The sequence below is a fragment of the Solanum verrucosum genome, unplaced genomic scaffold (genome assembly GCF_900185275.1).
Source record: "Solanum verrucosum unplaced genomic scaffold, falcon-dt-bn FXZP01000103.1, whole genome shotgun sequence".
Lineage (NCBI taxonomy): Eukaryota > Viridiplantae > Streptophyta > Magnoliopsida > Solanales > Solanaceae > Solanum > Solanum verrucosum.
Genome location: NW_026020048.1, coordinates 2,048,024 through 2,065,771, shown reverse-complemented (window position 1 = coordinate 2,065,771; position 17,748 = coordinate 2,048,024). Strand labels below are relative to the sequence as shown.

The following is a 17,748-nucleotide window of genomic DNA, read 5'->3' as shown; positions in this document are numbered from 1 at the left end:
ATGGGGACAACGTAAATTTGGCTTCAAGGATTTGGACAAGTCATGAGTTAAATTTTTTAAAGACTTATTAGGTTTTAATATTATGCGGTCATTTTTACATCATGAAATGTTCTGATCTAGGATCACATATTTGTCATCAACGTCAATAATAATATATTTAGTGTAATTCCATAAATACTGAGGTCTAAGAAAGGTGGTGTACATGATCTTATTGATCCTATATTTTGTGAAGGTATGTGATATTTTCGATAGACCATTGACTCAAGTAAAATATATATTAAAAATAATTATGTAACATATGTAGTAGTAAAGAAGTCATGTCGAAAACATATAATAAGAGAACATAAACAACAACCGATAATACGATAACTGAAGCAAGAAAAACAACAAGTTATACTAAAATCAAAGAAAAATATAATAGGAGAGTACTAATTATAACAATACTGAAAAGGAAACTAGCTAAGACAACATTCGGTTTTTAAATGTTTCTTTTTAACTATTAGAAACAGTTTAAAACTCTTCAAATAAGTAGATATGACATAAAAAATATTCAAGAACATAACCTTAGATCACAATATATACAGGAAATTAAAAAAAGTTAAGGCCAACCTACCTACGTTTGGATTTTGTGTCATGAATCCAAAGTTAAAAGTATATAGTGACATACATATAATTATTAGTAAAGAAAGAGGAAATTACATACTATAGGATCTGACATTTGACAGAGCAATGAAATAATTTTGATACTAAATAATAAAACAGAACTTGTAATTATGGATTAATGAATATTAGGTGGCAAACAAATATTAAAAAAAGGGGAAAAACATAGTGTAGCTTTCAATAATAAGAGCTTTGGCATTAATAGAGATGACAAAAATGCAATTAGCCCCACAATGCATGTGAACCCCTTATCTAATTATTACTCATTCCCAACTCTTTAGGCTTGTTGTCACCCTTTTCACTTAAGGGTCTGTTTGGAAATACACCCTGCTAATTAGATTTGGTGTAATTAGTGTAATTGGTGTAATTACACTGTCTTATCCTGTTTGGAAGGACAAATAATTACTTGGTCAGCAGGTAATTGGTGTAATTGACAAGGGGTAATTACACTCTACAATTCACAGGCAGATGCTGTGAATTGCTGGTAATTACATGGTGTAATTACCACCTGATTACTTTTTCATTTTTTTTTAATCTTTATTTTTATTTTTATTTTGTTTTAATTTTTTTTACTTCTATTATTTTAATTTCTTTTTATTTTTATTTTTATTATTCTAAAAATTTGTAAAAGTCTATTTTTTTATTTTTTATTATTATATTTTATTTTATTCTTGTTCTCAAATTCTATGTAATTTTCTCGTATTATCTATTTCTTTATGCCATGTTTATTTTCTAATTAGCATAATTTTATTAGCATTCTAATTTTTAAATTAAAATATAATTTATTGTTAAGTAAGGTTATAGACTTACGTTTTCTTTATTATGAAGAAATAAAAATAAATCATATTTATTGCTATGTTGAAATTTGTTATAAGAGTATTATGTTAATTTTTTTGTTTTGAATTTATTACTTATGTTATATTTTCAGTTTCATTTGTTTTAGTAATATTGAATTTACATTGCACGTCATTTCTTAATTAGACTTGATAGATTATATTTTTGTCAAACATTTAATAATTTATGATATTTTATTTATATATTACTATTCTTTTTATCAAACATGCATTTCACAATGTTCGTAGAAACTTCATACTTTTAGTTGTTACGATCAATTCAATTGAAATATATTAATTTGAAAAAATATAAATCAATTATTTTTTCATAATATTAGTTACAGTAAATATGTTTATTAATTAATATATTTTCAAAAAAGAATATATATCTTAAATATTTAATTTAATGTCATTTATAAAATTTCTTATATGTCTAGTATAAATTTTAAATGATTAATTTTTATTTTTAAAATTTATTATAATTTTATGATTGCAATTGTGCATCCAAACAGAACATGTGTAATTACACTGTGACATTCAAACATGACATGTGTAATTCCAGTGTAATTACACTGTGGCAATCAAACAGGTCAGTGTAATTACTAGACTGTGTAATTACTAGGCTGGTAATTACTACCCTAGTAATTACACCAATTCCAATTACCTGGTGGCTTTCCAAACAGACCTTAATAAAATTACATTACTCTTTTTGATATTAGCTTGGATGGTGAGATGACCTTAACCACCAATCCAAAAGCTACTACTCACTAAATATAATTTTTTTTTTAAAATATTCATGATTTAATTTGATTTGTTTAGATTTGCGTCAAACAAATCTGTCATTATAAGACTATAACAGTAAATCATTTTTTTTTTGAAGAGTTTTCCATTTTTAAAATTTGAGCTCAAATCAACTGATTAAAGAGAGATTTATCATCCCATTATGCTCTTTAGAGGTCCATTTTCTTTTTAAAAAATCCCTTGCAAAAGAAAAATTAAATTGATCATTTAGTATTTAGAAATTCTGTCGCATGAAAAACCATCATATTGAAACTAACGCTTATTAGTTTACCATAGGTAGATAAAGTTGAGATGAGCTGATAACAGATTATGAAATGACGCATGACATATCTATATATGAATTATTGTAATTATCGGATATGAATTGAAAAAAAGTACTTCAAAAATATAAATATATACCCAGCTTTATTTGGTCATTATACGGATCAAAATAACTAGGAGTAATTCATACTTTTTGTGTTGCATGTTATGCAATAAAATTCGAATTTCAAAAATCAAACAACTTAATTTTGATAGTGAATTTAGGCATAAAATTTACATATTTAAAATTACATAAAAAGTTTTATAAATAACAATAATTGACAATTTAAAATATTTTTAAAAATATGACAAAATTACTATTAAAGAAAGACTTCTTAAATCTTAAAATTCGAAGGTGCCACATAAAATGAGACATGTGGAGAGTTTGTAATTTCTTCGTGCATGTCTAAATGGAGAAATAGCAGAATTTATCCTAGAATTTGGTGGGAAAATGGCACTAACATGCTAACTCATCATATAGTTAATTAAAAGTAATGATAATATATCAACAAAAATAAGTATTATAAACTTTCATAAGATGACAAATTACAAACAAATAAACACTTTAATGTACCTTTTAATATGATTAGATGCCTATGTATTTCAAACATTATCTTAATCACTATATGACAAAAATAGCCATTATTCTGTTGGTCACATAAATGCTAGAAAATTGCATAAATTTTCTAATAAAGTCTTTTAGTGCAACACCGCCCTTAGTTTTTTATTTTACAAAAATAGATTGTAATTTTCTTTGTTAATTGGAGAAGTTGCTTTGAAGGCCAGCGTGCGAATATTTAGCCTGTTAATCTGAAAACGTTTTGTTGCTTCCAACTAATTTCAACCATATTATTTTTAATTATCCTCACATACAAATAACCTAATCAAGAATTATTTGCATGCCACTTATAAAATAAAAAATAAAAAAAATACTAGCTACTTCTATGCCTATGGAGTTTTCTAGAACATTGATATAAGTTTTTTTGCAATAACAATATATATATAACTACTTACATGCATGATTATCAAATCACTAAAAAAAACAAGCAACTAATATCATATTATAACATTAACCATAACCTGAATCGTAAATAATTATTACATTATCAGTGTATATATCATAAATCTTTCCGAATTTGCCAAAATATGAATTTTCATTTATCCCAAGCCATTCTCATGAGGTATAGAATTATACTTCTCCAATCTGGATATATGAGATGAGTTTAAGTAATTATATATATGTCGTAACTAATAATTTTATGTGTTTTATAGCAAGAAATATGTCTTATGTTTTAAAATTACAAAATTCTATATTTGGATAGTGTAAAAAATGTGTAACACTGTATATAGTTGCATAATGAACAGTGTAATATGTGATGTGGTGCTAACTTAATGCGCATGAAATGTTAGGTAGAAAAGGACATAAATGATATATATTTGTATGAGGAAATGTGAGTGATTAATTACCAATTCTATGGTGAATTAATTAATATATAGTTATATACCCTCTTTTTGACTTTGAGTGAGGAGGAAGTCAAATGAACCAAAAGGCCTACACAAAATCAAAATATATACCTTTGCTTTGAAGAGAAAAGCCACATACACACACCAATATGAAGTGCATATCCACTTCAATGAACCATAATCCCTCTAGTACAATAATAATGCTTAGCAGAATAAAATTACACTTTGGAAAAAGTAAATTGGAGTTGCATTATGATTGTCTAATTGATTGGTTATAAGTTATATACACAGACAGTGTAAAAAAATTTCAGTATTAATATAAATAATTTGTTAGTTACTATATTTACTAGGATTTCAGTTAATGTTTATATCATAAAAATTAATGTACTTATTATCATATTACAAATGATCAATGTAAATATTTTATATATAGATCTTAATTAACTGATATATAATATATATTGTTTTAACTTTTTTTTTTAGTGTAAAATAGGATTGAGGAGGATATGGGTAAGTGAACAGAGATTCAGTTTAGTGAAGACAAAAGTCATAGATATATCATATATCAATGAAAATAGAAAGGCCAACAAATTACAAGATTTATATGCAACTTGTAGTTGAGGATTAGTTGGTTCATATCCCTTGATATGGACTGCTCTATATAAATTAAAATTTTATTTCATCACATCAATGCATCCTCAATGAAAAATATTTATCTAGAAAATAAATATTTTTTTTAAAAAAAATTATTTTTTAGTGTTCGATAAACAAGATAAACAAGAAGAAATGTTATATAAAAATATTTATGTATAATCTAAATACGAGGATTGGCCGGTTGAGCGTGGGGTGCAACGATTGGGGTAATGGGGAGATGGGGTGGAAAAAATGAACGTGGAATATCATTCATTAAAATTATTTTCTGTAGTATTCTTATGGAAGTCATTTTTATAATTTTTAAGACAATTGATTTTCTTGAAGAAAAATATTTTTTAAATTAAATACACACTACACTAAAAATGATTTTTAGAAATGTTTTAACACTATTTGTTAATGTGCATATTTGTTCTGCTAAAAACTATTTTTGTTGTACTGACACCATACCAAATACTCCCAATTGGTACATTTTACTTGGATCCTTTTTTTGTTTTTCACTCGGTCTTCGGAGTCCATATTGGAGACCTGATTAAATTCGGATCGCGCACTACAGGACCAATCGAAGTGACGCTCCCAACATGATTTTCTCTATATTCAGGGCTCGAATGTGAGGTCTCTGATTAAGGGTAAAACAGTCTCACAATTGCACCACAACCCAAGTTACTTGTACCCTTTACTCAAGGCTAATGCTAGTCCACTGACTCTATTATAGTTGACAAACTTTTCCTAAAATAACCTAATTATAATATGCTACACAATTAATTAATTGTCTCAGTTATTATAATTCACGTGTGCGTTTCCATATGAACTAAAATGGACTATGGGGTAGGCTAAAGTTTCATCTACTTAAATAATTATTGTTACAATAATTCACCGTATTTGATTTAAGCATTGATTATAATAAGTAATTATGCCATAACTTTTCTTAATTTTGAAATTCAAATAATTACGTAAGGATTTAGTTTTACATTATCTGTATGATTTGTTTATAGCATGCAGGGTAATAGTAGTATATTTTTCAGGATCAAGGTTGATATACTAATAGTTATTTATCTTTAATTTATACGTCAAGTTAACTTGATATAGTGTAAAAAGATATATACATTGTCTATATAAAGAGAGCTAAACAAGCTCATATATAATTTCCAAGTACTAATACAAATATGCTTTACTTTAGTCGGGGGTCTATTAAAAATAATATCTCTATTTTTTCAAGGTAGGAGTAAGGCTACGTATATACCATTCTCTTCAGACACCACTTGTAGAATTATATTGAGTATGTTGTTGCAGTACAAATATGCTTAGACAGTGGCGGAACCAGCTCGGGCCTAGATTTTAGACAGGGGCAAATATTTATTTTTTCATATTTTGATCTCTCTTGGTGAAAATCTTGACTCCGCCACTCACTCAAATGATAGTAGTGATTATATGGTTTTGAGTAAAATTTCCACCAACTGAATTTTGTTGCTTCATATTCATGCAACTGCTGGTCAATAGGGTTGGAGCAAATTGCTTTTCAATTTGCATGTGACAAGAATGGGAATTAACACTATTATTAGGAATTTGAGCAGTGGAGTGACAATTCATGTAGCTAGCTTAGACTTAAAGAAAATATGAAGATTTTGAGGACTATATATATAATGGTGAGAATTTTTTTTTCTTTTATATCATTGTGCTCACATGCTGCCAAATTTTACTATCATTGGTCTCTATAGAGTCAAGGAATTGTAATTTGTTTTTCTTAATATCTCTTCAAAAGTTACTCAATAGACTATAATTTGTTGGAATGTCTGAATGATCACTCAACGTATAATAATTGATTATTATAGTTATTCAACTTTGTTTCGTCTCCCAAAGGGTTATTTGATTTTACCTAGTTAGTTAGCTTCCTTGTTGAGACTTGCATATTTATATATAGTGTAGCTGCAAGATCAATAATTATTACTTAAAATTGATCAATGGATAAACCTGCATTATTAATTAATGCTATGTTATGAATGAAGCAAAGAAAAGTGAATAAGTGTCTTAATTTAAACTAACAACATAGTAAATGTCACACTAAATTATTTTGATGAAGCACAGCAATCACATTTTAAAAAAAAGAATACCATGGCTTCTTTTTTTCTTTTGCATTTCCAGTTTGGCCAAATAACTTATGTCTGTGAAACCTAATCACCATCATTCAAGTTACATGAGACTCATTTCATTTTTCTTTCTTTATGTTTATGCTACTTATTGTTTTGAAAAAGAAAAAGAAAAAACTCCGCGAATCAACAAACCAGCGTTCTTCATCTTGCTTGTTCTTGTGAGATTCAGGACTCTTCATCTGCTGATAGTTTTTCTGAGACATAATCAACTCTGTCTTCGTTCCAGTTCCTGCTTCTCCACGAGTGATGATCATTTGGTCTCACTAACTGTAAGAGAATCTTCGCATGGTTTCTTTCTCATAATGCATTAGTTCAGTAAGAGCGCACACAAACATCCCTTTTGTTGATCTTCCTTGAAAATTTCAAGCTTCTCCAAGTAAAACATAGTAAATGCAGCATAAGGAGAGGTATTCATTTACTTACTTTCTCTCGTTCACCTTTACGAACATCATGCATATAGCAGATAAAACTAGCTGAAATAGAAGGGTATCCCAGTGCACACCTACAGATAAAAATAAAACTTAGCATTATCAGCATATCATCTTTCCACTCCACGCTATTTTGGCAAGCATAGGACAGAGGAGAGCAAGGGAAGGAGCTTACCAAAGTTCCTGTTTCTTTGTGCTAGAGAGTTACAACAAAAGGTGGGGCATCCTTTCGTGGCCCTGCTACAGAGCGATAGACGTATAATTTATCAGCATAATCATCGCTGTGCTCATCTTTGATTACCTCGACATTCAACCTAGGCCTCTCTTGTGCAAGTATTCTACAACCATTCATGGTGACCCTGCAAGCTGACATCCAAAGACACCGCATTGATTCATACTTCCCCATTCCAGAAAGAAGTGCTGCATTTCCAAATGGAGAATCCCTTATCTCCAGCTTCCTCAGCTTAGAACAGCCGTCGAGCACACACTGCATACCCCAGTCACTGCTGCCAGCAAAAGCCACTGAAAGTGTCTCAAGGTTTTTGGCATACTTTCCAATATACTCGAAGGTCAGGTCAGTCAACAGTCCAGAAACAGAAAGCCTCTGGAGCTTTTTACAAGTCTTGACCACTGCACCAAATGCCTCATCCATGGGTTCATTTGTCAAGTAATCTGGCTGGCCAGGATTCATTATGCAGAGACGAAAATGGGTGAAATTAGGGCAGTTACGCACTACTGTTGCAACAGCAGCATTAGTCATTTGCCGGCAGAAATAGAGAACATATTGAAGCTTAGGACAACCAGCAGACACAGCCACAAAGCCTGACTCAGTCACTCCATGGTCCATATCCTCTTCAAAAGGGTCAGCAGGAAAGACTCGCAATTCTTCAAGCAATGGGCAGCTGGTTCCAACAGCCTCTAACCCCTTATCTTTGACAGTGTCTAGGACCTATAACAGAAAGATTAGGCATGAAGACCTTGAAAGTAGAAAAATGGATTACCATGATATGAAAAAAAAGGTGATTAGCATCTCTTGCATACTTATCCCTAGAGAAAACAACCATAGAGCAGTTCAAACTTAAAAGACGAATTAGTGGTAACTTTCAGTTCCTCGACAAAATGTCAAATGTTAGGAGATCAATACCTAAGACCTCATCATGAAAGGATTTATCACGTAAATGTTAAAGCCTGAGGTAGATTCTTACCCAAAGGCGCCTTAAATTTGGGCAATGAGCAAGAAGCTTCGAAAATTCACCACTCCTAATGGCTTCATAGCTCAAGTTGAGGAAAGTCAGCCTAGCACAGGCTGCATAAAGAGATGGTAAATATCGACGATTTGCTTCCCAAAAGCCTGAAAGAGAGTGCAGATGTTTGCAGTTGCTGAATGCACTTTCAAGTTCTGCATACTGCCGAGTTGTGAGTTGATCTGGAAGAAAGCATCCTGTACCCAGCTCCATCAGCTGAGGAGCCCGGACGAGCAGGCGTTGCAACTGAGGCAAGGTGACGTTCTTGTTCACCTTCAGAACTCTCAGAGATTTGCATCTACCGACAAGTCTCTCTAAAGCATCTTTACTGATCTCAGTGTTCATACAGGCAAAGTTAAGCACCTCCAGTGATGTGAAGTCATCCGGAAAACAACTTAGCCAACTACCACAAATATCATCCATGCCATTCTCCTGAATGTCCAGCTCTGTCAAGTTCCTGTGAAGGAAACCAACATTTAGATTGGTATAGCAATTAAGATAACTTGGTTTCATGCTGATAAGCATCAATTAAGAGCCACAAAACAAACTGACATTTCTGCTGCCTATGAAGAAAAGCATGTTTTACTTTTCTATACCTTGGAATATTACGCAAACGAAATCTTGTTATCATCACATAAATAGAACCTCATTGTATGCATCATTTAGATAGTACATGAAGACATTTGTTATATACAAGTCCAACTTCTGTAGTATGTTGAATTGTGGATGTGACATTAGAGCCATCCTTCAAACTACATTTCTTTGGAACGATTGCGGACCAGAACAACCAAAGATCCCACATTCTCACATTCATTTTGGTTCAGATTATCGTAACTTAAAATTGCAAAGATGCCAACTTCTACGTTTAAAACTACACAAGCAAAATCTTGGCATGCGACCTAGACACCTTTGTGATGGTATTCCTTATTTGCCAAGACAACAATCAACCTGAAAGCCTCATGAACCATAATAACCTAGTGGTGCTACAAAACTAGACAACAATTTGACAACATATACATAGTGATATATTAGTTGAAGCTCCATACATTGAACAGGTCTAATAGACATTAAAAGGTTCAGAGATCAAATATTTGTTACACAATCCAAGTTAATGTAGAAACTCTTTCTTGACCAATAAGAAGAGTTATTTATGCCTAACAATGACATCAAAGAATTCCCTCAATTAATGCTCATTAACAGGTCAATGTCACATCATGAAAGTAACATAAAAAAGGAACAGAAAAAGAATTCATAAAGTGGAACCATTTCAATTTCCACTTATACTTTTTTCTTCTTTCTTTTTAATGTGTGGTAAGACAAGGTGGTGATAACAAGATAAACAGCCTAACATGTCCCCAGCCCAGAACATGTCACTTTTTTATTTCTTCACCCACATGGCCACTTCAAATGAAAAATACAAGTTTCTTAACCATTCCACATCCAGACACATGGGTCTACTGTTTTGTCCTCCATTACTACAATAATTAGCATGGACCACCTTGTAAACAGTACTGTTTTTCCTCAATCTGCCTTGAAAGAATTCTAAATCCACCATAACAGAAAGCTAAGATATTGAAGTCAGATGCTAGATAATATACCAGTTACAATCAAATAAAAACTATTTCTTGAAAAAAAGATAGATTTTTATCCAATCAAAACAACATCCATATCTGAAACATTAACTGATATTAAAAATAACCATCAAAAGTTAACACAAGTGAAAAGATCATCTTACTTGCAGTGAGCAGCAATGCTACTGATCCCATCAGTGCTAAAACCATCACAACTCAACAATGAGAGAGCCTTAAATCCAAGAAATGATTTTGCCAAAAACTCCAAACTCTCATCACTAACAGCCATTCTTTTCAATCTCAACTCCTCAAGAAAGGGGTAAACTTTGGCAAAAACATCAAGCCAAGCCTGAATATCAGCACCCCAATTCTCTGGTACCAAATTAAAGTCAGAAAATCTTGGTTTCCCTTTAAGGGTAACACTCTTAATCTTTGGGAATCTTCTTGCTACAATCTCAGGAGTAACTGAATAGCAATTCCCAATAAACAGCTTAGTCCTTGTCCAACGCTCTGCATTATACCAATCCTTGCACACCAGTGAAGCTGAATTTCTATCTTTATGAGACTGAACAAGAGACAACACCTTCTCCAACACCTCATCTGGGAATGCTGACTGAGTTAACTCCGATGAGTTCGATAAATCTACAGATTCCCTCGGTTTTTTCAAGCTCGGATTCATTTCCATCTCAAGAAAACTGAATTGAAATCAAAACAACTGAAAGTTCAAATCTTTATCCTATATTTCGACACGCTGACAAAATTTTCAACAGCAAGATTCCAGCTTTAACCCCCTCAGTTGAATAAACATAGTCAACAACTCTGCTGGTTATAAAAAAAAAATACTAGCTTTCAAGATTTGTAAACAAACAAAAAACCATCTTGAGTCACCTGAATTTCAAAAAGAAAACATCATCTGCAATCAGTTGTACTACACTCCATTTTAGAGCTTCAAGAAAACAGAGCAAGAGATATGGGTCTAAACTCTAAAGAGAAAAAAGGCTGAGAAATTTCTGAAATGCTACTGAAAAAGCAGATAAAAAAAATGACCCAGAAAAACCATGCTTATATCAATTTAACACACAGAAAAAAACAAAAGAAAAAGAGGAAAAGAATCAGTAAAATTTCAGAACAATTACAAGGAAAACAGGGAGAAAAGCGTGAGTTGTAAGAGAAAAAAAACAAACTGGAATTGAAAAAGCTGTTGGCTTTTTTTTCTTATTTTTATTGCATACCTCAGTCTTGAGAATGGTGAAAAATGTGGACTCTTTGGTGCACCAGAAGAGCCAAAGAAACTCTCAAGCCAACCACTTACATAATATAACAATCCAAATTATTCCACAAAAAGAAAAAGAAAAACTTTATTCTAAAAAAAAGAGTATACTCCAAATTTCATTCATTTATTTAGACTTTAATATATAATCAATCATATTTTATTTAAATACTCGATTTTGATTTTTTTTTTAATATGTATTCTCATTCATTTATTAGAGAGTTAAGTTAAGTTGATCATATAAAATATGATATTATTAAAAGGGAAAAAGGACAAATATACCCTCGAACTATCGCAAATGATATGCAGATACCCTTCGTCTTATTTTTGGGACATTGGTGCCCCTGCCGACAAAAAACTAAAGCTTACATACATTTATACTAACGGACATACGCATATCATAATCTTATCCGTCGATTAAATATCAAATCGACGGATAAGATTGTGCCACGTGTCCCTAATTAGTCTTCCGTTAGAGTGAAGGGCATATATGCTTTAGTTTTTGGACGGCAGGGGAACCAATGTCCCAAAAGTATGACTAAGGGTATTTGCATACCATTTACGATAGTTTGGAGGTATATTTATCCTTTCTCCCTTATTAAAATCATACGTATTCGCCTCAATAAATTGTGAAACGTCAGAATTTTTTTTACCTGAGATTGATGGTCATAATTAAGTCAAATATATATTTTGTATGATTAACTTGTTTAGTAGACCGAAAAAGTGTATATAATTGAAGAAATTTATGTTTAACTATGATCATCTCATCTAAAAACTTAAGTTGTAAGAGAGAGCATATCTTTTTATCATTTAATAATATTATCAACACGTCATATTGAAGTGTGTGACCATATTATCCAAAAGCTTAAGCTATTAGATGAAATGATCACACACTTCAACAATTTATAAGAATTGAGATGTTTAAACCTCGAAGTTTGAAAAATATCATACTACTATAATTTAAGAGGGAGAAAACAGTAATATTTTAGTGTATACATAGTACATACGTAAAGGTTATAATAATAAGCAGCCCACCATATGTGAAACTGACAGATATGGCAGGCGAGCCAAAACCTAGCCTTTCTCCAGTTGCAGGGACAATGCTGTGGGCTTATGAAATCATGACACGTGTACAATATCACGTTGTTGCGTACATCTGTCACGGCGCATATTAGACAAGAGCATCTTCTGGTGCAAAGTAACGGTAAATGGATATTTTTTTGTACCTTTGACCCCTCAATTTTTACGTGGTACTGTTTATTTTTTATATTGTTTTTAAAAAAAAATGTTTTCTTCCATTGCTTATCTATTTTACAAGTTTATTTATAATGTGTAACATATAATATTTTATTTATTATTTGCTTATTAAATATTAGAAATGGTATCCTTAAAACATGAATTATTATTGGTTATAAAAGTAATACTGATTTTTTACTCATTCGTTACAAGTTAAATTCACATTCTCAACTCCAATCACTTATTACGTTTTGAGAGGTCAATCTGATCGAAAAAATATTATAAGTTGCAATCTTCTTATATCAATTTGAATAAAATTTATAAACGAATTTTGGCGAAAAAATAAAAATAAAAACATAAGTTTAGGGTGAGGGGGGGGGGGGGGGTGCACGTGAGGGAATCACGTGATTCCTGGTTAAACCGCACGAGTCGAGGATGTAACAAAGGAATAATTCATACACTAATTAATTAGAGAGTTTATTGAGGCATGTAATCAGCTGAGGAACACAGTTAATCATCTCGAATCTCTATAATTTTATTTAAATTAATTAATTAAAAACAACAATTTCAAACAAAATCAAGTAAACTTGTAGTTGTAATTTTAAATTAAATAGATATTTGGCTAGTCATAATTGACAGTTGTCTCCTTAATCCTTCACGTTCTTCTGTTTCACCATTATACAACCATGAAACAACTAATAGTTTGTTTGCTATATATTATGAATAATTATCTCAAATTTGAGTTCCTAATTTATGATTGATCAATTAATTTAACATGTTATAATAAAGTAATTTTTATTATATATAAAGAAATAAAAGGACTAAAAGTATTTCTAATCTATTCAAATAGATTAATTTTATCATTCGTTACGTTTTTGGCTAAAAAAAATGCCTCTGCCTTGCGTCCCATCCTTCTTCCCAGAATTTTCTTTTTAATGAAGGTAAAATTGTCTCAATAAAAATAGTCCAAGGAAAAAAATGATTTCTTTTATTTTGGAGTAACCGTTAGTTAAAAGAGCATATTTTGAATAATAATAAAAAATAGCAAAGTTTAAAATTTATCTATTTTAAATAATTTAAGAATATTTTAAACTCTTTTTCCATACCACCAAGAGTAGTACTTGTTCAAACTTTAAATGGAGGGTAGGCTCATTTCAAATAGTTAAGGGAAAAATTGATGCATTTTCTCTTGTTTTTGAATCAATGGTAGAAAAAATATTTTTAAATTTTCAGTTCGGGCCCGTTTTATTCAATCAGAAAATAAAACAAATACAAATATTTTAAATTATTTGGCTAGTTGAAGGATATTTTAAAGCTAATTAACTAGCATCAAAGATATGTTTTAGCCAAAAATATTATGAATGATAAAGTTTGTTTGTTTCCTTCTATGTATAACATGTACTAACTTAAAATTCTAAATCTATCTTTTTGATAGTTGTAAATTAAAATAATTAGTGGTAGTGTATACAGAGGCGTATCCAGGATTTTGAGATAATGGGTGCACTATTACAAAAAGGTGGATCTAAGATATAAATTTGATTGATTTAACATTTAGGTTCTTATCACTAAAAATAATTAAAATTTTAAAATTATAGGTCCAAAGTTATTTTTACCTATCCAAACCACTTAGAGAGACATTACCCAATTTTAAAAAGAAAAATAAAGCAAGATAACTAAAAGATTTAAATTTCTAACCTCACTTTGAGAGGTGAACCCAACATAATTGCACGGTATAATACTTCAAGTGTGGGTTCACATATTTATATTTAAATATTTTTAAAAAATATAACACTGTTATATATGATTTCAGGAGGGGAGCATGGGTTCACGTGAACCCGGTGACCCCTTCCTGGATATGCCTCTGAGTATATAGTATGATTATCATTTAATTGTTGACCTAGTTAACTTGTAATATTACACAACTTAAATTGCATTAAATATAAACGTACCTAATACATAAAGGAAGCTTATCTATGTGACGTGGAGGATTTTAACTTTTTCTAAATCACCTCCTAATCAATATTTGACTCAACCTTAAACAATCTAATTAATTATTTACTTATAGCTAGCCCATTATAAAAAGATTTGCTTTTCTATGTTAGTTATTATTATTAATTGTGGATCATTAAAAACTTTGATTGGTTTGATTTCTTTTTTTAATTAAAAAAAATTGATTTTGTTTAAAATAAAATTTATAAATTAGGCAAGGACAAATAAAATTGTCTTGATTAGGTACATTGATGCTGCCATTATCAAATATTATGTGCTATCTCTTAGCTTTCTAAAAAGCAACAAATAACATGGCATATATCCATTTGCACCTATAAATGAACATGTTAAAACAAGGTAAACGCAAGATGATTCAAATATTAAAGTTATCAAAAACAAAAGTGAAAAGAAAAATTAATATTATGGCTTAACTATCTTTTTAAGAATAAAGGCGTAGAAAATAAAATAAAAAAACTAATTTGTAAGACAAAAAAAAAACAATTCGCTAGAACTATAGAAAATGAGAGGTCTATTATGAGAGATTCATTTTAAAAATTTGATGCAATTTTTCATTTTTAAAATAGCATATTTTCATTAACTTAAATCTTGTACGCAGAGTTATTTGTTACTTCAAAATATAAGGATTTGACATTAATCAGATACTTTTAACTCGGTGAAAATTAAGCCAAAAAGTTTATTTCCATTTGTTTAAACTTTAATGTGTCTTGTAGATATATCAGATACATGAAAGTAAAAAAAAAAGGAAATTATCAGTTATATATTTCGTCACTATATTATAAAAGATCGTTAGATATAACATTAAAATTAGAATTATTGATACGCCGCATACAACTTTTAATTACTCACTGCGAACCAGCAAGTAACCTATTATTATTAATTGATTAATGAGTTTGTGGCCCTTTGCTTGTATGTAGAAGCAATCTATTTTAAACCAATCCTAATCCAAGAGGTTCCAATAATTAAAACAGTCTAAGTACATTATAAAAAGTCCACTTTTACTGCACATTTAGTTTATATTAATTAATTATTATTATTATTTTTTTAAAAAGGGTGAATTCTTATCATTTCCTCACAGAACATGAAAGGGTTTCCTAATTCTAAATCAGGTTTATCTGTGCATTAACATCATAAATTTCTTTTAATATTATTAGGTTAAGTTAACATATAATAACAAATAATATAACTCTATGTTCTGAAATTGATACTCTATTTGAACAAGATAAGAATAAAATTACGTACATATCATTCTTTCACGATTCTAATTATGAGTTATAATAAAGTATCTTTTCTAATCAATGCAAAATAGTGGTATATTGACAAAGCATACATGTGAGTGTAAAGCCTTTGGGTCCCTCCCCCCCCCCCCCCCAACAGACCCCCTACCCAAAAGAAAGAATACTAAATAAAATAAAATTGTATTAGAACTGTCTAGTTGAGTTACTCATTCTGCAAAAAGGGTTTGGTTATAAATTGAAAGCACATGCATCCAACCTTGTGTCTGTTATACTATAACTCTCTTTTTTCTTCAATTAAATTTCTAAACAATGATTAAGATTGAGATTGAGATTTTCCCCAGATGCTAAAAGTTAGGCTTTCCTATTGTTTTCTTTTATTATTATTATTTATGGTTTCTTTGCTTGGTTATCATATTATTTATTATTGTTATTATTTTCTTCTTCATTGGTTTGAGTATGGCCGATCTTCGTATATATTATTGTATTTATGTTTTATATTTGATTTTGGATATATTTTACTTGAACATAGGATTTTTGGGAATATATTTACTTTCACGAAGTAGGAATAATAAAGTTGCATACATGTTGTATCATCTCCAAATTAAACTCCACTTATGAAATTACTTTGGATATATATTACTATTGTAATTGTTACTAAAAGTTAGGCTTTCATGTTATTCTCTTTTAATTTATCTGGTTATATTAAGTCTTCCCCCTGGGCCATGACTATTTTTCTCACTAACTTTAGGTTATATGTCTCTCTCCAAATGAAGAAGGCATGACCTCCATTTCCTAAAAGAAAAAAATAATAATTTTGGTCTCTCTATACAAGGAGCTTCATTTCATTTTATTTTTTGGTTTCTGTTTTTCGTCCATACATTATATCTTATAGAGTAAAGGGCAAAAATTTATTCATGTACTATTTTAAATTTAGCAAGTTTACCTCCTTTTTATAAAAAAAAATGGGGGTGGGGTTGGTGAAGGGATTACAATGTGGAGAATCGAACCTTCACAAAAAAGATGGGAGTTCAGGTAGCCAACCAACTAAATTTACCTTATGTCAGACATTAAGTCTAATTTTCTTTTCGCTTTTAGGAAAAAGTTTATTTTTGCCTTTGATCCTAACGGGCTCTCGAACCTAATGGTAATTTTGAACCGTACTTAAGAGTTGAAGAGTAAATACGAAGGTCTTTTTCCAAATAATTCGAACATGTGTAATTTAGTTATTTCATGTTGGGGTCGCTGTTATCTCCTATATTCAGGTTAGTCCAAATATACAGAAACAGAAAGTAGATGAAATAGACATAATGATTTTAATCCGAGTCCACAGAAATCACTGTGTTTCCTTAAGAAATTTAATCCCCTCACTGTACCCGAGGTTGTAGATTAATTCCTCCCAAGATAAATCGGATTAACCTGTTAAAGAAGTAGCGGTACCTCAAACTTCAATAACTTCAGCGAACGCAAGAACAACAACAAGAGCACACACAGACTCAGTCGATCGACAATTCTGTTTATGTAAGAAAATGTATGCAGAGGAAAAAAATTTCAGTGTTTAAAACCGGGAAAAAAACATCTTTATTTATAGCCATTTACAACAAGGAATGCGTCTATTCAGACAATTTTGTTCAGACCCCTTTTTTCCAGAAGGTTGTGTCTTTTGGGAAAAATAACGACTTTTCGGAACGTTCTTACCGTTGCATATGAATTGCAAATAAATTTTGTTGCGCCAAATTAATTCTGTTATTTAACTAACATTCTGAATTAATTTATAAGAGAAAAGAAATGAATTAACAAGATTGATTAAATAAATTTTGTCCAAAAATATTATCAATCAATCATTTGCCAAATTCAAATCCGAAGCCGAGCGAGCGAGGACGACGGCGCGAGGGGGC

The 17,748-nt window shown here is 30.4% G+C and overlaps 1 protein-coding gene across 1 annotated transcript; it reads right to left on the bottom strand.

The window, feature by feature from the left end:
* Positions 1 to 6,778: 6,778 nt before the first annotated feature.
* Positions 6,779 to 10,942, bottom strand: LOC125821980 (protein TRANSPORT INHIBITOR RESPONSE 1-like). The gene is made up of 4 exons (XM_049501346.1): positions 10,267 to 10,942; positions 8,493 to 8,988; positions 7,463 to 8,236; positions 6,779 to 7,361 (listed from the first exon to the last, which is right to left on the bottom strand). Exons 1-3 carry the CDS (start codon positions 10,785 to 10,787, stop codon positions 7,484 to 7,486), a joined length of 1,770 nt encoding a protein of 589 aa, XP_049357303.1. The 5' UTR covers positions 10,788 to 10,942; the 3' UTR covers positions 6,779 to 7,361; positions 7,463 to 7,483.
* Positions 10,943 to 17,748: the final 6,806 nt, after the last annotated feature.

Excerpts from the sequence above, each read along its gene's own strand:
- LOC125821980 (XM_049501346.1), bottom strand. The coding sequence starts at position 10,787 with ATGGAAATGAATCCGAGCTTGAAAAAACCGAGGGAATCTGTAGATTTA. Across the intron at positions 8,989-10,266 it reads AGCATTGCTGCTCACTGCAA|GAACTTGACAGAGCTGGACA; the intron begins GTAAGATGATCT and ends TTTCCTTCACAG. Across the intron at positions 8,237-8,492 it reads CAAATTTAAGGCGCCTTTGG|GTCCTAGACACTGTCAAAGA; the intron begins GTAAGAATCTAC and ends TTTCTGTTATAG.